Source organism: Anabrus simplex, chromosome 6 (assembly GCF_040414725.1).
Source record: "Anabrus simplex isolate iqAnaSimp1 chromosome 6, ASM4041472v1, whole genome shotgun sequence".
NCBI classification, from domain to species: Eukaryota; Metazoa; Arthropoda; class Insecta; order Orthoptera; family Tettigoniidae; genus Anabrus; species Anabrus simplex.
Genome location: NC_090270.1, coordinates 311,084,484 through 311,108,352, shown reverse-complemented (window position 1 = coordinate 311,108,352; position 23,869 = coordinate 311,084,484). Strand labels below are relative to the sequence as shown.

The 23,869-nt window shown below is 42.9% G+C and overlaps 1 protein-coding gene across 4 annotated transcripts in view; it reads left to right on the top strand.

The window, feature by feature from the left end:
• LOC136876519 (aquaporin AQPAe.a) overlaps positions 1–23,869 on the top strand; it is a 539,002-nt gene that overhangs the window by 328,449 nt on the left and 186,684 nt on the right. The window contains exon 1 of one of the 4 annotated variants that reach the window (XM_067150536.2): positions 4,688–4,835. The exons of the other annotated variants lie outside the window; for them this stretch is intronic. Coding sequence (XP_067006637.2) covers positions 4,820–4,835 — 16 coding nt within the window. The 5' untranslated portion in view covers positions 4,688–4,819. Of the gene's footprint in view, positions 1–4,687; positions 4,836–23,869 lie in introns of those variants that run through there. 4 annotated transcript variants of the gene reach the window in all.

Here is a 23,869-nt window from a genome sequence, read left to right as displayed (position 1 = left end):
ATAACTTAATAGTTTACGAACCTCACAGCAATATCTGATATAAAACATTGTAATAGGTCTAATAATAATTGTTATTTGTTTTACGTCCACTAACTACTTTTACGGTTATCGGAGACGCCGAGGTGCCGGAATTTAGTCCCACAGGAGTTCTTTTACGTGCTAGTAAATCTACCGACTCTGAGGACCTTTAAATACTACCGGACTGAGCCAGGATCGAACCTGCCACGCTGGGGTCCAAAGGCTAGCGCCTCAACCGTCTGGGCCACTCATCCCGGCATTAAATATTGTTCCGATCTAATTTTCTGGATGGAAGAATCAGTCTGGTAACGATCAAGGTGATTGTCGTTGTAAAGAGTTAGGATTGGGAATTGAGCCGCGATGGACTTAATTAATTGCCTATTGTGAAACTGGGAAAACTCGAAAAGCCACCGTCAGGGCTGTCGACGGTGGGTTTCGAATCCACTATCTCCCGAATGCAAGCTCACAGCTAAGCGACTCTAACAGCAGACCAACTCACTCGGCTTTATTATTATTACCAATATTTTCTTTACATTTAACCCTTACGCCCTTATGAAGGTGCAACCGTGCATTAGTCTACAAATTTGATCTATAAATGTAACCCTTCCTACTAAAGTATCTCATCATTTCGATTGTATGACTGCTGCTTGTTATTCTCTCTTTTACTAACATAGTACTTATAGAGATGGATTTCAATTAACAATTTTTCCAGCATAGCAGACATGCAGACTGTGCCGAAAGCCTGCAGTGTAATATCTTGGAACTTGAAAATAGGTGCAATGAGTATGGTATGAAAATTAGCCTCTCGAAGACTAAATTGATGTCAGTAGGTAAGAAATTCAACAGAATCGAATGTCAGATTGGTGATACAAAGCTAGAACAGGACGATAATTTCTAGTATTTAGGTTGTGTGTTCTCCCAGGATGGTAATATAGTAAGTGAGATTGAATCAAGGTGTAGTAAAGCTAATGCAGTGAGCTCGCAGTTGCGATCAGCAGTATTCTGTAAGGAGGAAGTCAGCTCCCAGACGAAACTATCTTTACATCGGTCTGTTTTCAGACCAACTTTGCTTTACGGGAGCGAAAGCTGGGTGGACTCAGGATATCTTATTCATAAGTTAGAAGTAACAGACATGAAAGTAGCGAGAATGATTGCTGGTACAAACAGGTGGGAACAATGGCAGGAGGGTACTCGGAATGAGGAGATAAAGGCTAATTTACGAATGAACTCGATGGATGAAGCTGTACGCATAAACCGGCTTCGGTGGTGGGTTCATATGAGGCGAATGGAGGAGGATAGGTTACCTAGGACAATAATGGACTCTGTTGTGGAGGTAAGAGAAGTAGAGGTAGACCAAGACGACGATGGTTAGACTCTGTTTCTAACGATTTAAAGATAAGAGGTATAGAACTAAATGAGGCCACAACACTAGTTGCAAATCGAGGATTGTGGCGACGTTTAGTAAATTCACATATGCTTGCAGACTGAACGCTGAAAGGCATAACAGTCTATAATGATAATGTATGTATGTATGTATGTATGTATGTATGTATGTATGTATGTATGTATGTATGTATGTATGTATGTATGTAGCAGACATGCTAGTTCAATGAACGAAATCCTAGCAGCTCTCACAGCTACTGTCTACATGTAGATGTCATCGCTCCTATTGTTGTTTTCTCTAAGTGCTTTGGACATCATTGTCAACAACTTGGAGTTCTCAGTGTGTGTATATGAGTGTGCGATGTGTGGCTACTGATTAGCGCCAGGAATTTCATGCTCGAGGTTAGAATGCTACAAATGAGTATCTATACCCTCTTCCTTGCTCTACGGCTGCGCAGGGAGTGTTGCCTACACAGAAGGGGTTGTAAAATATTGCACTCGAAATCTGTGCATAGGGAAATCATGGTGTGGGTAAGAGAATTCGTTATACTCGTTCACATTCTAACTTATTACTGCTCAAGATTCCTGGCCCTATCGACGATCTATATGGCTAGTAGTCGATTTATAACTAGAATGGGCCAGGGTTGAGGATTTCTCATGTATTAAGTACCACTCCTCAGTTTTTCTGGCAGTTGACGGGAGAAAGTAAAGAAATCGTCTGCTAGGATGTCCAATAATGCGTTTGTACCCCTCTTTTCCTCCCAGTTATGCTATCGGAGAACAATGCGATACGCAGCTTTTAATTATGATGTTCGAAAAATTAGAGGCCTTGGATATATTTCCCTCGCACGATTGGATTCACAACATAACGCATTTCACACCAAAATTGAGTACCTGTTTAATTCTCGGGGTAAAAATCAGCTGGGGATTGAATTAACCACTCTAACACATTTAGCGTAGAGGTTGCGGATAGAGGAAGAGTTTTTTAAGCTCTGCTCCTTCAAGGGCCTTCATGGCCTGTTTGAAAATGACTTTGCCTGCTAGAATGGTTTCAATAGTAAATCGATACACAGAAGGAATATAAATGTCATCATACTGCCCTGTGTAGTAGTAAATTAGTCACGTTTTTCAGGATCCACGATGAGAGGCTTCAATTTGGAACTCGGAGATTTCAATAATATTTCAGGTTTCTAACAGGGACTTCACAAATCCACATCGAGCATAAATCCTTACTTCCTTCAAAACTTAAGGACTATACGACCCACTTCAAGAAGATCAAAAACGTAGCCAGTTCGTATTTCCCTTATCAAGCAGATTCACCTTTCACCGAGTGAGTTGGCCGTGTGATTAGGGGCGCGCAGCTGTGAGCTTGAATTCGAGAGACAGTGGGGTCAAATCCGCTAGAAATGTTTTTCCGTGGTTTCCCATTTTCACACAAGGCAAATATTTGGCCTGTGCCTCAATTAAGGTCACGGTCGCTTCCTTCCCAATCCTAGCCATTTCCTATACCATCTTCATCATTAAACCTATCTGTGTGGGTGCGACGTAAAGCCAGTTGTAAAAATAAAGAAAAAACATTCACCTTCCAACGAAAAAACCAAGGACAGAGAGGACCTGGACGAATATAGACAGAAAAAAAGAAATGAAGTAAAAAGGAAAGAAAGAAATAAAGAAAGAAAGAAAGAAAGAAAGAAAGAAAGAAAGAAAGAAAGAAAGAAAGAAAGAAGAAGATTAGCGGTCTATGAGCATCAAATCTCACTAATAACAGCCGGCATTCATGAGGATACGCTGATTGTAGCAGTTTTAGGTCACGTATGGCTTTTAGTGCCGGGATATCCCAGGACGGGTTCGGCTCGCCAAGTGCAGATCTTTCTATTTGACTCCCGTAGGCGACCTGCGTGTCGTGATGAGGATGAAATGATGATGAAGACAACACATACACCCAGCCCCCGTGCCGTACGAATTAACCAATTAAGGTTAAAATCCTCGACCCGACCGGGAATCGAACCGGGGACCCTCTGAACCGAAGGCTAGTACGCTCACCGTTCAGCCAACGAGTCGGACAGTGATTAGTATGATGAGCTGCCACTCCCCGAGGCCCGGGTTCGATTCCCGGCTCTGCCACGAAATTTGAAAAATAGTACGAGGGCTGGAACGGTGTCCGCTCAGTCTCGAGAGGTCAACTGACAAGACGGGGATCGATTCCCACCTCACCCATCCTCGAAGAGGTTTTCCGTGCTTTCCCACTTCTCCTCCAGGCAAATGCCAGGATGGTACCTAAATTAAGACCACGGCCCCTCCTCCCTTGTCTATCCCTTCCAATCTTCCCATCCCCCTCATAAGGCCCCTGGTCGGCATAGCAGAAGACGCCGCCCGGGAGAGGTACTGGTCCTTCTCCCAGGTTGTATACCGCAACCCAATGTCTCACGCTCCAGGACACTGCCCTTGAGGTGGTAGAGCTGGTATCCCTCACTGAGTCTGAGGGAAAAATCTACCCTGAATGATGAATAGATTAAGAAAGAAAGAAGTTGGTTAACTGTGTACCACCGAGCTCGATAGCTGCAGTCGCAGAAGTGCGGCTAGTATCCAGTATTCGGGAGATAGTAGGTTCGAACCCCACTGTCGGCAGCCCTGAAAATGGTTTTCCGTGGTTTTCCATTTTCACACCAGGCAAATGCTGGGGCTGTACCTTAATTAAGGCCACGGCCGCTTCCTTCCCACTCCTAGCCCTTTCCTGTCCCATCGTCGCTGTAAGACCTATCTGTGTCGGTGCGACGTAAAACAACTAGCAAAAAAAAAACTGTGTAGCTGTACTTCTCTGTGGAAATTCGCTCAGGGAGCATAAAATATTACAATTTTTTAGTTAGTTGTATACATCCGACCAGCCCCAACACCGCCCGCTATATTCCACAAACTCGGGTACGTTTTTTTTGTCTGTGAATTTTTGCCGCCACCCCGTCCTGCGTCCAATTCCTAGTCGCAGCTACTGCTCCTTACTCAGGCATAAAGAAGAAGAAAATAATAATTCCATCACATTTAAATCCATCAAATTCCGGATCGAGCCCGGTAACACGAACTCAGATAGCCAGCGTTCGATTGTTAGAGCCACTCTGCTGTTATCTTCGTCATCCCCTCTTCAGATTTATTCGCAGTAATCAAACAGTACGGACTATTAATACTGGAAAGTATCTGTAAACGATTGACGGCTCATTAATAATCTGCCGGAGTCAGGTCTCCCCTCCAATGTGGAGAAACCTTGTGATAGCAGGCGATAGAGTACTCCGTTCCCCTCCCCCCCGCTCCAAGCGGCTGGACTTTCCACTGAAGCCCACGAACTTCCATCATCGCGTGAACGCGATCAAGTCACTTCGTACACATGCGTCGTGCTTCTCGGCTCCTCTAGGACTTATACAACACCATGGCGCGAGACGGAGGTAAGTTCTTATCTACTATTATATGTCGAGAACAGTGATGGATCAGTATTACATTTTCCGCCAGGTTGGAAACACATGGACTCGGGTGCTTGTCAGAGGACTTTTATTTTTAAAGTCCGATACACGTGTGCTTCACTAAACGTATACATCGTAATGAGTTGTAACAAAATCGACGAATGATAAATTGATATTACCGACTGAATCGATTATGTTAAATAATACAATAATATCAATAAACTGGTGAACCAGGTCCATTCCGACCTTCAAATTTAAGGGAGAAAATACATTCAGTGATATACGTATACAAATAATCTTTTTATATAGGTTTCTTTAACATTTGGCCGGCCCCGTGGTGTAGGGGTAGCGTGCCTGCCTCTCACCCGGAGGCCCCGGGTTCGATTCCCGGCCAGGTCAGGGATTTTTACCTGGACCTGAGGGCTGGTTCGAGGTCCACTCTGCCTACGTGATTAGAATTGAGGAGCTATCTGACGGTGAGATAGCGGCCCCGGTCTAGAAAACCAAGAATAACGGCCGAGAGGATTCGTCGTGCTGACCCCACGACACCTCGTAATCTGCAGGCCTTCGGGCTGAGCAGCGGTCGCTTGGTAGGCCATGGCCCTTCAAGGGCTGTAGTGCCATGGGGTTTGGTTTGGTTTGGTTCTTTAACATTTGAATCGGTAATGAAATGGTGTGCCGGGAGTGTCCGAGGACATGTTCGGCTCGCCAGATGCAAGTCTTTTGATTTGACTCCCGTAGGCGACCTGCGCGTCGTGATGAGAGTGAAATGATGATGAATACAACACACATACCCAGTCCCCGTGCCAGAGAAATTAACCAATTAAGGTTAAAATTCCCTACCCTGCCGGGAATCAAACCCGGGACCTCTGTGACCGAAGGCCAGTACGCTAACCATTTAGTCATACTGCCGGACATTTGAATCGGTTATTAAATAATACATGTCCACTACTACTAGTTTTTTTGAGAAGTGGGCAAAAAACTGCTTGCAGCTTTTAATGTTCTGAATTTGTGTCTGATATTTACACCAGTTATTTATCATATCTTTTGTAATAATTGATCATTTCTGAAAAAAGAAAGTTTTCAAAAATAAAGATATGGGGACTAAAAATAACTGAACATGTGTAATATCTGAAATAAATCGTAAAGAACGTAAAGAAATGTGGCTATTTTGATGCTTACCAACATTTAAGCGCATTACATATCATACTCTTATTATGTAATTATGTTTCATCTTTAAATTGCCCGCCTCCGTAGCGTAACGGTTAGTGTTATTAGCTGCCGTCCTCGGGGGCTCGGGTTCGATTCCCGGTACTGCCAGAAATTTAAGAACGGCAGGAGGGCTGATATGTGGTTGAAATGGTACATGCAGCTCACCTCCAATGGGGGTGTGCCTAAAAAGAGCTGCACCACCTCAGGATGAGGACTCGAGTTTGTACGACGCGTTGGCTGAACGGTCAGCGTACTGGCCTTCGGTTCAGAGGGTCACGGGTTCGATTCCCGGCCGGGTCGGGGATTTTAATCTTCATTGGTTAATTCCAGTGGCCCGGGGGCTGGGTGTCCCCAACATCCCTGCAACTCACACACCACACATAACACTATCCTCCACCACAATAACACGCAGTTACCTACACATGGCAGATGCCGCCCACCCTCATCGGAGGGTCTGCCTTACAAGGAAAAATTCAGAATATTTTCTACATTGTCCGCCTTAACAATATCACTTATTACAGCATGGGTGTAACGAATGTGATAGGGCCCATCCGCCGAAATAAAAATTCGGGCCTCCTCAAATAAAATGTAAAACCTATGAATAACTTAATATCAATTTAATTACAGCAGGTAGATAATATGCAATATACTTTCAAGTTATATAAACAAAGTTATTACTCGTTATTGTTTCCGACTCGTTGGCTGAATGGTCAGCGTACTGGCCTTCGGATCAGAGGGTCCCGGGTTCCATTCCCGACCGGGGCGGGGAATTGAACCTTCACTGCTTAATTCCAATGGCTCGGGGCTGGGTGTTTGTGCTGTCCCCAACATCCCTGCAACTCACACAACACTATCCTCCACCACAATAACATGCAGTTACTTACACATGGCAGAAGACGCCCACTCTAAACGGACGGGCTGCCTTACAAGGCCTGCACCCGGCTAGAAATAGCCACGCGAAATTATTATTACTCGTTATTGTAAGAATATTATGTTTAATAGGTTATATTTCACTGCCTCCGTGGTTTAATGGCTAAGCTGATGAACTGTTAAGGTGGCACTGCAGAGATAAAAATCGATATTTTGGTGAAACTTTTTTTTAATGAGAAATTGAAAGGACTGAGTTCCTTTTTTCACGTCGCGAAGTTATTCCGCTGAATTCAGACAATTTATCACTGCAATAATGCTTCGTTTTGCCAATTGAAATTTTACATTTAAATCCCATATTTCTCCCTTAATGGTGAGCCTTCGTGGCTCAGACGGCAGCGCGTCGGCCTCTCACCGCTGGATACCGTGGTTCAAATCCCGGTCATTCCATGTGAGATTTGTGCTGGACAAAGCGGAGGCGGGACAGGTTTTTCTCCGGGTACTCCGGTTTTCCCTGTCATCTTTCATTCCAGCAACACTCTCCATTCTCATTTCGTAGCATCTATCATTCATTAATATATCACTTTGGGAGTGGCGACCCCATCGTAATAATAGCCTATATATGATTCATTCATTACATCCCTGACGCGGTCAATGACTGGAAAACAGGTTGTAGGTTTTCATTTTTCATTTCTCCCTTAATATTCTGCCAAATGTAACAAACATTGTATGGTATATGTATCACAACTATATTAAGAAACTTGCCAATGGAATTTTGAAGTGCAGAATTTTTTCAAGTAGTAGGGATTTTTAAGTCCAAAATTTTAGAATGTAAAAATTACATAAACTTTAGTGCGATATATATCCTTACTAAAATTATGTACAGAAAAATCGATAAGCATTGGTTTTAAAAGAATTATTATCTACCTAATTACGAATTTACATTAACATGTTAATTAAGTTTCATGAGTAAAATGGAATTAAATATTAGAAATAAATATTTTGGAAAAAATATTAATTGTATGTGAAAGAAATGTTCGTGATAACTCTACTTTTATGTAGGTGACATTCCCACAAAGTTTCATGAAAATCCATGCCTTAGCCATGAACCACTGTTCGTGCTTAACTTGAATCGGTTCCATTTTTCAGTAACTACAGAACTATACTCTTAACAGATACCGAAGTCGCAGTTATAGTAATTTACTCGTTTACAATCGTTTACAACACAGAAAAATATCATCATCATCATCATCTGTTTACCCTCCAGGTTCGGATTTTCCCTCGGACTCAGCGAGGGATCCCACCTCTACCGCCTCAAGGGCAGTGTCCTGGAGCTTCAGACTCTCGGTCGGGGATACAACTGGGGAGTATGACCAGTACCTCGCCCAGGCGGCCTCACCTGCTATGGTGAACAGGGGCCTTGTAGGGGGATGGGAAGATTGGAAGGAATTGGCAAGGATGAGGGAAGGAAGCGGCCGTGGCCTTAAGTTAGGTACCATCCCGGCATTCGCCTGGAGGTGAAGTGGGAAACCACGGAAAACCACTTCGAGGATGGCTGAGGTGGGAATTGAACCCACCTCTACTCAGTTGACCTCCCGAGGCTGAGTGGACCCCGTTCCAGCCCTCGTACCACTTTTCAAATTTCGTGGCAGAGCCGGGAATCGAACCCTGACCTCCGGGGGTGGCAGCTAATAACGCTAACCACTACACCACAGAGGCCAGAAAAATATACAGAGAGAAAAATGAAAGCCGTCACTTTGAAGAATGAAGGTATCGGCCAAAGAAAGGCAAGGGCCGTGAAGGACGTGAAAATGGAAGACTCCCTAGGCCTCGCGAAGTGAATGCCGTCGGGGTTGACCCAGGGAGGTCGGATAGGATAGATGAAAGTGAGTAGTCTGGCACAAGACATTGGAAGCAATTCCAGGACTCAGCAAAGGACCCCATGGTCTCCAATCCACGCTCCCAAGTTTAGAGCCCCTGGGTCTCTTTTGGTCGCCTTTTACGATAGGTAGGGGATATCGTGGGTATTATTCTACAGCCCCCACCCACACGAGGTAACCCAGGTCACGAGAGCGCTTGAAAGAAATGTGAAGATTTCCTCTGTCGCCAACCTCGGCACTGGTTAACTCTATTCTAGGAATTAACTGTTGTTCATTTGTTGTTAAAGCTGACTAAACATAAGGGTCAATTTCGAATATTTTGGGTTTCCAGACTGAAATCGAACCCATATCCTCCCAGGTGAACCGAACATGCTTTTACTGCCTCAGCTGTACTTACTCTATTTGGTTTCTTAATTCCACGACTTTTCAAATATCTGGGGCCATCACCAATGTGGTTTTAAGTCCAGTTTTACCGCAGGATGCCCTTCCTAACGTCAATCCTGTGTGGGGGGATGCATTTGGGATTGTGTGTCTGTGAATGTGGTAATGTGGTGTGTGGCACCTACATGGATATGGAGGAATTAAAAAAAAACCGCTGTTTAAATTCCCGTTCTTGGCGGGAATTGAATTCGGAATCCTATGATCCGGAGACCACTACTTATAACGCACAGCCATGGAGCTGTGCAGCTTACATAAGTTCTTACAGACAGCGTTTCAGTGTTCTTCGATTTAAAAGAGCCAAATGGCTAAATTATATGAGTGATGCTAGTAATGCCATTCGCCGGGCTGAGTGGCTCAGGCGGTTAAGGCGCTGGACTTCTAACCCCAACTTGGCAAGTTCGATCCTGGCTCAGTCCGGTGGTATTTGAAGGTGCTCAAATACGACAGCCCCGTGTCAGTAGATTTACTGGCACGTAAAAGAACTCCTGCGGGACTAAATTCCGGCACCTCGGCGTCTCCGAAGACCTTAAAAGTAGTTAGTGGGACGTAAAACAAATAGCATTATTATTATTTTAGTAATGCCATTCCGTATGGAGCCAGTCCCTGCTATGAATGGTGTGAAAATGTTGCTCATAGGGTCGGTTGATGCATGCATTTCAGTGGGCTTGGCAGACTGATATGTAATAGCAACTTCTGGCTCAGTGGGGAAAGCAACGGGAAACTACCTCACTCCTCATTTCCCTGGTACGCCTCTGCAGTGATGCATCTATGACAGCTGATGGCGGAGCTGTTGAGGATCCAACCAGCCTTAGGGCTGACGACTATACACACACACACAGATTTAAAAGTTGGCTTTTTATAAGATATTATGTGGAGATTTTTTCTTACAAGTTGCTTTAGGGCGCACCATCCCAGATAGGTCTTATGGCGACGTTGATATAGGGGAGGGCTAGGAGTGGGAAGAGAGCAGCCGTGGTCTTAATTAAGGTACAGCTCCAGCATTTTCCTGGTGTGAAAATGGGAAACCACAGAAGATGACCTTCAGTGGCGATCAATCTTACTACCTCACAGGTTTGCGCACCTAGCCACACGGCCAACTCCCTCGGTCAGTGGAGAAGGTGCAGATATGACAGTGTCATATAGGATAGAAAGTGGTAATCTGCAGGCGCTCTCTGAGTGGCGACCATGGGTCCATAGCTGAGATTAGCAATGTTTCCACTAATATCAAGTTTCCCAATTTCAGCTCTCCTATCCGACCTTTCTTAGTCAAATCGCATTTTTTCCGACCTTGTACGATGCTTTGGGGATCTTCCATTTTCGCACTCTATGTGGCACTTATTCACTGCTGGGCTGAGTGGCTCAGACGGTTGAGGCGCTGGCCTTCTGATGCCAACTTGGTAGGTTCGATCCTAGCTCAGACCGGTGTTCAAATACGTCAGCCTCATGTCGGTACGTAAAATAACTCCTGCCGGACTAAATTTCGGTACCCCGAAGTCTCCAAAAACCGCAGTTAGTAGGACGTAAAGCCAATGACATTACTTAATAACTAGAGATAGGAATTTTTGGTGCAAAACTTTGATGACTAAGCATATTCAGCTAAGAAAGTAAGGGGCTCGTCAATTTATGACAGTTGTCCGCTTGCCAAGTTAGTTGCAACAAACGCACTCTCTACCTTGTCAATTTCGAATTAATCAAGATGACAAAAAATCTCGTTCTGAAACGATGGCTGGCACTTAACAGTGTACAGCGGTAGGACGGCTTAAGTCCGTCCCTGTGGTGTAGTGGTTATTCTGATTAGCTGCCACTCCTCGAGGCCTGGTTTCGATGCCCGACTCTGCCACGAAATTTAAAAAGTGGTACGAGGACTGGAAAGGGATCCACTCAGCTTCGGGAGGTCAACTGAGTAGACGGTGGTTCGATTCCCACCTCAGCATCCTCGAAGTTGTTTGCCACTTCTTCAAGCAAATGCCGGGATAGTACCTAACTTAAGGGCACGGTCGCTTTCTTCCATCTTCCTTCTCTATCCCTTAGAATCTTCCCATCCTCCACAAGGCCCCTGTTCAGTATAGCAGGTGAGGCTGCTTGAGCGAGGTATTGGTCCTTCTCCCCAGTTGTATCCCCGACCAAATATCTTACGTTCAAGGTCACTGTCTTTGTGGGGATGGAGGTGAGATCCCTATCACAGACCGAGGGAAAAACCAACCCTGGGCGGTAAACCAACTACGAAAGAAAGAAAGAAAGAAAGAAAGAAAGAAAGAAAGAAAGAAAGATGGGTTAAAATGGAGGAAATTAACCTCTTAAGAGGAGATAAAAATTAACTATGTAATGTATTATTTTCTATTACAGTAATTATTCAGGGGCTACCTGGCCGAGGCGGTAGAGGCGTGCTGGGTCCGCCCGGAAGGACGTGGGTTCGAATCCCCGTCAGGAAGTCGTAAGATTTAAGAAACGAGATTTCCACTTCCGGAGGTGCATATGGCCCTGAGGTTCACTCAGCCTACACCAAAAATGAGAACCAGGTTAATTCGTGGGGGCAAAGGCGGCTGGGCGTAGAGCTAACCACTCTACCTCATCACGTGCCGAGGTTAACAATGGTGGAAGCCCTTACCTTCCACTCCTCCAAGGGCCTTCATGGCCTGTACGGAGGTGACTTTGCTTTGTTTACATTAATCATTCGAGCCTTTAAAGCCTTCAAAGCATGAACATCATTATAAATAATTCCAGAGTTTGCAGTGTAATACATTTACTGCCAAAAAATATGGTAGGCCTATGTAATGATGGCACGAATTTCTGAGCAATGATGCCTGATTATACTTTCCTATAACGTATCCAAATATTTCAGTCTGCGTGAAACCATATTTGCACTGGGTACCGTCCTGGTACCTGGCCGGTATAACTCTGACAAAAATATTTCTGTTTGTTACATCGATACAAGAAAGTAAAAGATGCTGAGAGTTTGCGGAAAGTTCCCTTTTTTTTTACTTTACGTCGCACCGACACAGATATGTCTTATGTCAACGATGAGAGAGGAAAGGGCTAGGATTGAGACGGCAGTGGAGAATACTGGAATACTGGATACTGGTTGCACTTAATCGACTGCAGGGAAAGTATTAGCAGGATGTTCACTTGATATACTTCACACTTTATCTCAACAGCCGGAAAGAGGACAAAGACGCTGATATAATGTTCTCATTCCATTGCCCTCTGCCAGTCTGGAATCAACCTTCGAACAGTTCATGAGATCGAGTGGAAATTCCCTTCAATGAGGAAACTAAAATACAGTTATTCATTTTTCGATGAATTAAAGAGGACAAAGTGTTTTCTTAGGGCTTTTCTAAAATTATAATCTTGTTGCTTTAGCTTAATCTTAAGGAACTTTCGGCATCCTATGTACAGCCGCAGAGTAATCTGAGTAGTTGTGGTGTTGGATTAGTGCCTGTATCTGCAACTTATTTCAAGTACAGTCGAACCTCGATATCTCGAATTATTTGGAGTTATCGAAATTTCGAGATATAGAGTATTCCCGCCTTTAATGATTTAACGTAATCGAATCACGTGGAACTACGGCTTGATGGCTTCACGGTATAAAAACAAACTTGAAGTGTTTTGACATTTTAATTACAACGCATAAAAGAGAGGAACAAGAAACATACCTAAGTTAACTGGGAAGAATCAGTTGGTTTCTTCTCTTGTATACCCTCAAGGGGAGTTGGAAAGTCCTATATCGACAATGTTAAATTTTGTTAATTCACTTCCTATTATTTCAGAAACCACTGCAGATACGGATATGAAATTTTTACTGGACATTTTGGAATATTGAATTTTCATGACCGCATTGTAATCGAAACAGACTTTCAACGTATTAGGTCGTGTTACGTACCTGTAGCTCAGATCCTTTCAAACAGAACGAAGATGGCCTGGGCCACCATAGCTCAATTGGTAGAGCAACCGACGCGAAATCGTGAGGTTGTGGGTTCGGATCCCACTGGTGTCCGGCTGGCCATTTTTGTTCTGTACTTAACATCCCTTCAACACGTACTACATGTACGTAACACGACCTAATACTTTGAAAGTCTGTTTCGATTTTGGAATATGTTCGTATTTTATTGAAGTAAATTTATTGGACTGCAGTCACTGGTTTAGGAAATACTGATTTTTAACATTAGGGATAATTTTTAAATTATTCGTTTCTGCTTTCTCCTAAATAAATTTGTTTATACATAATATTATGTATTAATTTTAGTTGAGTAGACTCATTATAGGCATGTTACTCATGATATATGAGGAAGAACGTGACTAAAAATGTAAATGTTCAGAAATGACTACAAATTAGTGAATATGTGGTTGGTTTGTCTTCTATCTCAATCTATAGTTCAGAAAGAAATTTTTAAAAATTGGCCAACACAAAGAAAAGGGGATGCTGGAACCACTCATGCGATCCCATGACATTACATAAGAATAAACTTAATGGGACACGGGGCCCAGAGAAACAGAGGATAACGCCATACTATCTTGTGACTGTAAGGAAATAAAATTAACAGCCGAAACGTGAAATTTACGGTTAAATTTTAGAAATCTTAGTCACAAGAAACGTTCTTCTTGGAGGCATATTTTAACATTTTTGAACGAATGCAGCTGACTACTCTTGACTTTTACTCAAAATAAAGGTAGTAGTTTAAAAAAACCACATGTTTATATTTTACTTCGGTTTCTACATTGCTACCAATAGGCAATACGTAAACTCTCCTTTCTAATACAACATACCACAACCTTCCACATGAAAAATGACCGAATTTATTTCACCTTCAAGTAACGCATGTAAAATGTTTAATATTTTCGACCTGTGCAGAAAGTATTTAAAAAAATACAAATAACACATTTTTCATGCACGTTTCAGAAAATAGCGAATTTTAATATGGGATACAAATAAAAAGGAGCACAAATGTACCGAAAATGTATTTCTAACTCCCCTCAAGCTTATGTTCTTACACTTAGGTCTCAGCGACAGTTATTGCTGTAAAAATAATTTGCATTCGACTGACTCTGTATTTGGGATCGATGAATAGGCGATGCAGTTAAGCCCTGGTCTAGTGATGATCCAAGAGAGCTCCAATTGCCTATGGTCAACGCACCAGGTGTGGGCAGATAAGCTGATATGTAAACATACCGTAGTCTGTAGTACTGCAGTACGCAAAAGAACAATAAGACACAAACATTAAATGCTGTAGTATAGAGTTAATGTACAAAATTCGAATTCTTCTTCTTCTTAATCTGTTAATCCTCCAGGGTTAATTTTTCCCTCGGACTCAGCGAGGGATCCCACCTCTACCGCCTCAAGGACAGTGTCCTGGAGCGTGAAACATTGGGTAGGGGGATACAACTGTGGAGAATGACCAGAACCTCGCCAAGACGGCCTCACCTGCTATGCTGAACAGGGGCCTTGTGGGGGGATGGAAATAGTGAAAGGGATAGACAAGGAAGAGAGAAGGAAGCGGCCGTCGCCTTAAGTTAGGTACCATCCCGGCATTTGCCTGGAGGAGAAGTGGGAAACCACGGGAAACCACGGGAAACCACTTCGAGGATGGCTGAGGTGGGAAACGAGCCCACCTCTACACATTTGACCTCACGAGGCTAAGTGGACCCCGTTCCAGGCCTCGTACCACTTTTCAAATTTCGTGGCAGAGCCGGGAATCGAACTCGGGCCTCCGGGGGTGGCAGCTAATCACACTAACCACTACACCACAGAGGCGGACCAAAATTCGAATTACATAATATTTTTAGTTTCTATGGAGGAAACGTTAGTTTCGAGAAATGGAGAAATTCGTGTTATCGAATTTCGAGTAATAGAGAAATAAATACACGTGAAGAACAGGAGGCAGGGAAACTGAAATTATTTCGAGGTACTGGAAATTCGAGTATTGGAGGTTCGAGATATCGATGTTCGACTGTAAGTTATTTGGGGAAGTTTGGTGGGGGAGGAGGAATGGCGTGGTTAATGTAGAGGCTTTAGCGCCTTGCTCACACTCCGAACGGCTGATGTTTGATTCACAGTCAAACGCCGGTTGGAATTTTCACCCGAAGTGTCAGTCAAACGTCCTTTAACCCCTGGAATGGTATCCAGCGGCCAAATAAATATCTGAGATAAACTTAAAAATGTATTACGCGATGAGGTATTATCCCAGCATTCGGTTAGATTTGAAGCAGAAAAGCTCAGAGGACCAATTTCTTCTAATCTATTCAATTATGTTTCTTAAAGTTAGTACACAATATGAATGTTACCTGTTTATGGTACCTTAGATATATTTTTTTTCATTTACTAGTTGGCTTACGCCCCACAGACACAGATAGGTCTTATGGCGACGATAGGATATGGAAAGGCTAGGAGAGGGAAGGAAGCGGCCGTGGCCTTGATTAAGATACACCCCCAGAATTCGCCTGGTGTGAAAATGGGAAATCACGGAAAACCATCTTCAGGGCTGCCGGCAGTGGGCTTCGAACCCACTTTTACCCGAATACGAGCTCACACCTGCACGCTTCTCCCGCATGGCCAACTTTGGTATAACTAGCTTAGAATATCGGAGATTAGTAACTCTTATGAAATGTTTGTATAAAATTATTATTTGCGATTTCGACGATACTTGTTTCTTTTATCGGGTTTGTCCAACCCTTGTCCCGTTTCCTTACGGGGTCGGGTATGAAGTGAGATGAATCTGTCGTGGCGGTTTTTTGACCGGCTGCCCTTCCTGACGTCAACCTCATCAGAGGAGTTAATGATATATGAAATGAATGACGTGATATATGATAGTAGGGAGAGGGTGAAACCCAGTGCCGGCACATAGCCTACTTCTGTCGAATAGCACCAAGGGGTCTACTCAAGGCTTAACGTCCCCATCCGACGGACGAATCACCATCAACAGTGTCATTTGCCCTCACTCCATATGAGCAGTGCGGACAGGTTTGGAATTTAATCCAGGCTTTTGGCACGCAATCTAGTGATTAGAAATTGTATACCACCACCACCCCTACCCTGCCGGCCAACATTCTGATGGTGAAAATTTTTTCGACCAACGGGACTCGAACCGGCTAACCTCGGTGTTAGACCGTTTTAGACTTCAGCGCCTTAACGATCATGGCCACCAGGCGGGCACTTGTTTCTTTTATCGTATCGTATCGTAATCTATTTATGCTCCAGGGTCGATTTTTCCCTCGGACTCAGCGAGGGATCCCACCTCTACCGTCTCAAGGGCAGTTCTGGGCCGGGGGATACAATTGGGGAGGACGACCAGTACCTCGCCCAGGCGGCCTCACCTGCTGTGCTGAACAGCGGCCTTGTGGGGGGGATGAGAAGATTGGAAGGGATAGACAAGGAAGTGGGAAGGAATCGGCCGTGGCCTTAAGTTAGGTACCATCCCGGCATTTGCCTGTAGGAAAAGTGGGAAACCACGGAAAACCACTTCCAGGATGGCTGAGGTGGGAATCGAACCCACCTCTACTCAGTTGACCTCCCGAGGCTGAGTGGACCCCGTTCCAACCCTCGTACCACTTTTCAAATTTCGTGGCAGAGCCGGGAATCGAACCCGGGTCTCCGGGGGTGGCAGCTAATCACACTAACCACTACACCACAGACGCGGACTGTTTCTTTTATACCAGAGCAAATTTTAAACCGTCACGCAACAGTCTATTACAGGTAGTCTACTACGACTACTGTCTCAGCCAGAAGACCTATATGTATTGATGTGCTACCTGGTGATTTTAACGTCATCTTCAGGTGATTGTGTGACTTTCTTGACGAGATCCGTTGCCTCTCATATGGCACAGCTCCTCAGCTGGTCTCATGAGGCTGAATGAACTACGCTCTAATCCCCAGTCCCTCTGGACTGGTCGGAAATCGAATTTGTTGCCACAGGATAAAACATAGGCGCGCTACGCTACGTCTATACTACAAAGCTGTCTCTCCTTGCGTCCCAGATTAATTAATGAAAACTGCCGATCATCTGTTACATTCACGATCTCAATAGCTGCCTGTGTGGAGCAGTGGTAGAGTGTTGGCTTTCGGACTGTAAGATAGCGGGTTCAACACCCAGCAGATGTAGTCGGTTTTTGAAGCGTGGAATAAAGTTCTTTCATCACTCCATGTTACGACGTCGCATTGTAAAATATCTCTGGTGACACATTTGTTGTTTACCCGACAAAATTAATTAAAAGGCTCAGCCATAGACGCCCAAGAGAGATTCTGTTCACTCTGCCCTCTAGTAGGCCTAGAGTAAAAGGGAATATCGATATTTTCAAGAAGATAGCCAGACGGTGTCAATTTAAAAATGTCTGCACACAGTAGCTGACGCCATACGATTGTTATTATTGTTATGATTATTATTATTATTATTATTATTATTATTATTATTATTATTATTATTATTATTAGAACAATACATAAATTGATCTTTTAGCAGTGGCAACTGTTTATTTTCTAGATCATCATCATCATCATCTGTTTACCCTCCAGGTTCGGTTTTTCCCTCGGACTTAGCGAGGGATCCCACCTCTACCGCCTCAAGGGCAGTGTCCTGGAGCTTCAGACTCTTGGTCGGGGGATACAACTGGGGAGAATGACCAGTACCTCGCCCAGGCGGCCTCACCTGCTATGCTGAACAGGGGCCTTGTGGAGGGATGGGAAGTTTGGAAGGGATAGGAAAGGAAGAGGGAAGGAAGCGGCCGTGGCCTTAAGTTAGGTACCATCCCGGCATTCGCCTGGAGGAGAAGTGGGAAACCACGGAAAACCACTTCCAGGATGGCTGAGGTGGGAATCGAACCCACCTCTACTCACTTGACCTCCCGAGGCTGAGTGGACCCCGTTCCAGCCCTCGTACCACTTTTCAAATTTCGTGGCAAAGCCGGGAATCGAACCCGGGCCTCCGGGGGTGGCAGCTAATCACGCTAACCACTACACCACAGAGGCGGACTATTTTCTAGATACATAGCATAAATATAATGTTGTTGGATTTACAGGTCTTTGATGTAGCCACTAGCTATGCGCATAACGTACTCCCAATGACCCGAAAGCCTTTGTAAATTTTCGGCATTGTCTAATCTTTGGATGCTGCGAAAATAATGTCCGATTCCTTGTAGAACGTCTTCAACTGTTCGGAAACGAATCCCACGCAGTAGTTACTTCATCTAGGTCGAAGTGGCAGGGAGACTTCATGCATAATCCATCCACCACTCTGCACGACAATACGAGTTCGTTCAATAGCTAAGGCTGGGAAATGTTCTAATAACCCCCACATTCTTCTGATTTCAGTCCTTGCGACTTCGACATAACTCATCCTTTCTCCCAAATCAAGAGTGAAGAGTTTATTTTCTCGTCGAAGATAATAAGAAGAGTGTTACGTTACTCAGATAACGCTAAGCATGGCAAATGTTATCTCTAGATATTACGAGATTATTGTGTAAATATTTCAATCACAGTAGCTGTGTTTTCACCATGATCTAAATCGAAAGCTCTCTGCAAACACTTCGTCTAATGTGTCACTGTCGTCAGATAACTGAATGACGTATCTGTCATAGTCGAGGAGTACGCATCAAGAAACTGAAAAGTCAGTTTTGAAATGGAATTTGTCTAGGTTTCGGAACAATTCCTGGGTCGATGATCGTCACGGGAAACGTTGAAGTTTTGGGATCGAAATTTCTAGAAAACATGTGCGACGAGAGGTCAATGTCTCATTTTAAAGAGTAAGGGTCAATGTATCTAGGAACAAGCGTCTGAATTTGGCACGACGTCATCAGTGACGCAATGGTGTCAATATCTTGAGGTACTAAAATCACCGTGCCACACGGCAAACAATTAACGTAACTGTGGACTTCGGCGTTGTAGCACGTCATTTGAGGTGTAGTTTGATACTGAACCCATAATTCTACGGTGAGAAAAATATTTTTTTTCTCCAATATTTATTTGGTATTAAGAAAGTACTTTTATGTTTGAAGGTAGCTATGTTGCGCTCCTAAGAGCCTCGATGTCGCGTGGGAAGGTTCTAACTCACGGCAAGCTCGTGAATTGCCGGGACACATCGGTGGAACTCGAGTGCCCGACAATTCTTTAAATTCATGGAATTCTATACAACGAGGGATTTTGGCAATATAGTAAATGAAGAAATAAATAAGCAAAATTATTCGTACACCCTCCGTGAAGACAGACACACCAGGGAAAAACATAAATGTAGTTAAGCCTAAGTGCAGGTTAGAGTGAGATCAGCGAACCAGCTACACGTGCCAAGGTCAGGGGAGGAAGAAAACGCGCGAAACGCACGGGCAGAAATAATTTATTTCCCCGGTTATGAGCGTAGAAAATTTATAAAATTAACGTCTAACATAAGTGCAAGTCTGTCCGGAGTTCTGGGACAAGTCTCATCAAAATCCGTCTATTAGACGCAAAATTGGCAGATTACACAATCAAGCCTCATAGAGGGGATAGCGTCCCTTCTGAGATTATAAAAGAAACCCCCCACCGTAGATTTTTGAGTGTCGATCTGGAACTTGAAGCCGCGGGAGCTTGTGCCCGTCGTCATTAGAATTTCGCGCCAGATTGACCGACAAATAATTAAATACATGTCCGTGGCTAAGGTCCATATACTTGGTTAAGAAGAGAAAGTGATTGGAAAAGTTCTGAACGTTTGCCGACAAACTAGGAAAGTGTAGGCTGGTTGAAATATACACAGCAAGTTTTATTTATATAATCTCATGTACGCTTGAAAGTGAAGAGGTTTTTTTGGGGGAAGCTATTCAGAGTAGTTCTGCTCCCTTATCTGCTGAACACCTGTTTTTATTGAAGCAACGGAGAGAAACCACGCTGGGAACGCATCAGACAGTTGTAGTCGACTGCAGAGCGAGGGAAGTTCGTGGTGCAAATTACAGGGAAAGTGCCTGATTTATATGGTAATTTTAATATCGTGTGTGTGAAGGGTAGTGTTTGTATGAGTGAGATTTTGGAAATGAAAATGTTATCTGTGAAAATGAGCGGCTAAGCCCGAGGTCAGCTGGTGATGATGTAACCAGAATGCTGGGAATGTCACCATTGTGCAGGTCTGTCTATTTTATATTATGTTGTAGTTAGTTATTGTTCTGTCCCAACAAACTTTTCCAGATGATTGTCGGGTTGATATTCGTAACTATCAGGCGAAAGGTGTTGTAATTTTTGGGCAGCGTGTGAAAATTTCAGTGTGTAAAGTTCATGTCAAGAACGGTAAAATGCGACGCTTAAAATTTTGGTGTTAAATGTTCGATGAGATATCATCCCAAGCGTGGATTTTTGGAAAGTTATAAGTGTAAATTTGTCGTGGCGAATATCTTAATCTCAGATGTCAGTTGAATTCAGAAATGTTGGTCGATAATAATAATAATAATAATAATAATAATAATAATAATAATAATAATAATGATAATAATAATGTCTACCGCGGGATAAGGAAATTTTTCTATGTTAAAGTGCATGTAACCACTATATTTTTACAAGGATCGCAGGCATATTTAGATGATTTCGGTGAAATTTGTTAGAGTCACAGTCATTAATGGGAAGGAAATTTTGAGACATCGTGTATATCAATGATACGAAAAGTCGCTGGGTGCTCTTGGACTCTCGAGGTTCGAAAGTCGTAATAATAGTAAAGTAAGAGATGTGTTTAATAATGGTTGTCGTTTTCACCAGGGGATCGAAGTATGAAAAAGGGTCTTGAAGGAAAAGGGATTGAGAGCGACGGATTTATATGTATGTGGAGATGAGAGAGATGGATGAAGTGATACCGCTGGAATAAAGCGAGGAGAAGGAGTTTGAGACAAGCTATATTTTTAAAGAGGAAGTATTTAGGAAACAGGCTGTGTTGAGGCAGGCTGTATTGTTTTCCGCAATCAATCCGAATTTGAGACGACTATGGTGTGGAGCATCGTAAATTTATAGAAAGATTCCAAGTGAAAACGACTTTAGTAAATGTTAAAGTCTTGGTAGTAAACATCCAGTAATTCTTGTTACGTAAAGCCCGTATGGATAATAAGATAATGAGCGACCTCAAGGATCAAAGAGCACTTTGGACCCATGGTTGGGTTGTACTGAATTTGTTCACTGGAGAGGTCATTGATAAAATAGTTGGAATTGATGATAGGCGATTTGAGAATTTCGAATGCGGTAGTGATGATTATTATTTTGAAGGCATCCACTAAATTGTAAACGTGTGTTGGAATTTTCATTTGCTTCCCTAACACTTCAGTGCACAGGCTGAGATTGTGTTCGAGGTGGAGAATCGTTCGTCACGTATATTTATTTTTGAGCTCACGTATTGTAATGGTAGAGACTTACTGTATTTTTTTTTCGACTTGCATTCATTTGATAGTAAAAGACGTGGTTCCGATCGTGTGGTATTTGTCTGACCAGATTTTGTATTAAATGTCGGAGGTGTTTGAAATTGCTAGTTCGCCTGATATGTTAAGGGAGGCGTAGTACGACCCACTTTGACGCCCGACGATAGATTTAGGACGTCACATGTTATTCTTGGAGTCACTGTTGATGAGACGTCCTAGGTCACGCCCGACGATAGAATTTGGAAGGCATCATGTACATAATGATTAGTGTTAGGGTGTACAGATTTCAAGTGAGCCCGACGATAGGTCTGGGATGGTAGCTGTACACACTCAAGTCTCAGTTTAGATGTTTCTTTTGTTTTTTTTTGTTGAAGCGGCCTGGATGAAGGTAGCAGTTACAGTACGATATGATTTTATGAAGAGGGTCAATGCGTAGCTCTCCATTGAGATAACGGGGCAGCTGTTGACGCGTGAGGGTTGTCCAAGTGTTGGATATCGACCTGATGGAGATTTAATATTTTTACTGTGATTCTCCGTGCGTGTTAAGCTTTATGACTTCGAGATGTTGATTTATTTTTACGGACTTCATTGTTTTCTCGTTTTAACGTCCGTTCTCGTTTGATAGTGTGCATATTGACACTCAGTGTATTAGTGTGAGACTTGAGTTGCGAATGCGGTTTCGATTCGTCAGCCAGTATTTTATTTTATTTTCAACCTTGTCGTACTTTCATTTTATTCATAGTTAAAGTAAGTAAGTAATCACTTTACAAGTAGTGTGTTGGGACAGACAGTAAATAGAGAGATCTGTACTGGTAGCATTGTTTTTCAAGGGAAAGAATTCCTTAAAGTTGTAGTAAATTTTAGCGTGGACTGGTTATTTTATTAAGCATAACAAACCCATTTCTAACCTGAAAATCGGTTCGATAATAATATTTTTTAAGTGACTTTCCACTTTTTAATTATCTTCAGTGTTTGGCATTTCTTCTAAATGCATGAGTAGTAAATTGTTTCCTGCATTTCGCAGTTTTGTTCCTTTAGAACGACATAACGTAAGATCCTCACGGATCATATTGTTGTTGGTTCCTTCCGAACAGCTGTTTGGGGTGATGCACATTTAGCATCGGGATTACCTTATCACTTAAGGGTGTCATGAATGACAAATACATGGTGGGATGTTATTTCAATTGTGAATGATGCTGTTAACTTGTAGTGAACACCATGCTTTCCCATAATATTTCGCAACCTATCCAAAGCAACTGATAGTCAGTTTGGTTCGATTAAGGGTCCATTCGGCGGGTGTTCCGTATCCGTTAAGGGTATTCGACTGGTGGATAACCTTAATTGAGAGAAAATCAGGCGTTCTACTTGTTGAAAGTCAGATTTTCCACGGATCGTGTGGATTAACTCTCAGTTCTCGTTTGGAATAATAGGTGCCCGGTTTTCAGGTCTTCCCTTTTTCAGTTTTTCAGTTTCGCTGTCCACTAACATATTAGCTTCTCCGAAGCAACTCTTCGACATTGTAAGAAACAAAGTGACGGTATGTAATGTGACTGTGTTTGGAACATTCAAAAATCAATAATTTATAATTTTTTTAATTTGCAAGAATGCATATTAAATTAATGATGTTATCGTGCTCCTTCAATTTAATAAAAGTTAGTAAGCACGTTTTGCTCCTCATTTCAAGTAGTTAGGCTCTCTTCTGAACCCCATCGTTTGGTTAAGATCGTGACCGAATTTATTCCCGCAACGACCCAGGATTTAAGAGTTCTAAATTGTTCTACTGTAGCAGCCGTGGCCGACCAACGATGGAAGGGTAAGTTCAAGGGTTCAATACGTCTTAGTAGACTTTACACGTATACAGCAAAAAATAATTCAAATAATCAATATTTACTTAAATTCTGGTGCGAAGAAATATGAAATATATTTCTGTTTTTAAAATAAGTGACTTACGGAATATAAATGGTTTTAAATTTGTCGATAACGTATTCGATAACGTATTCGAGAGAATAGAGCGATTTTCAGGAATTCCACAAAGCCCAAATTCACCAATGTCCAACGTAACTTAAATAAATAAATAAATATAAATATAAATATTTATTATTATTATTATTATTATGATTATTATTGTTATTATTATTATTATATGGCCCGAGTAAAAGGGTTGCAGTAAACACCAGGCGGTCTGCCCAGCAATTTCGTCGTAGCGATTGTGCTGCTCTCTGGTAAAGAAAGGAGGATTCGCGTGAATGGCTCCAATGTCCAAGTTAAGTTCAT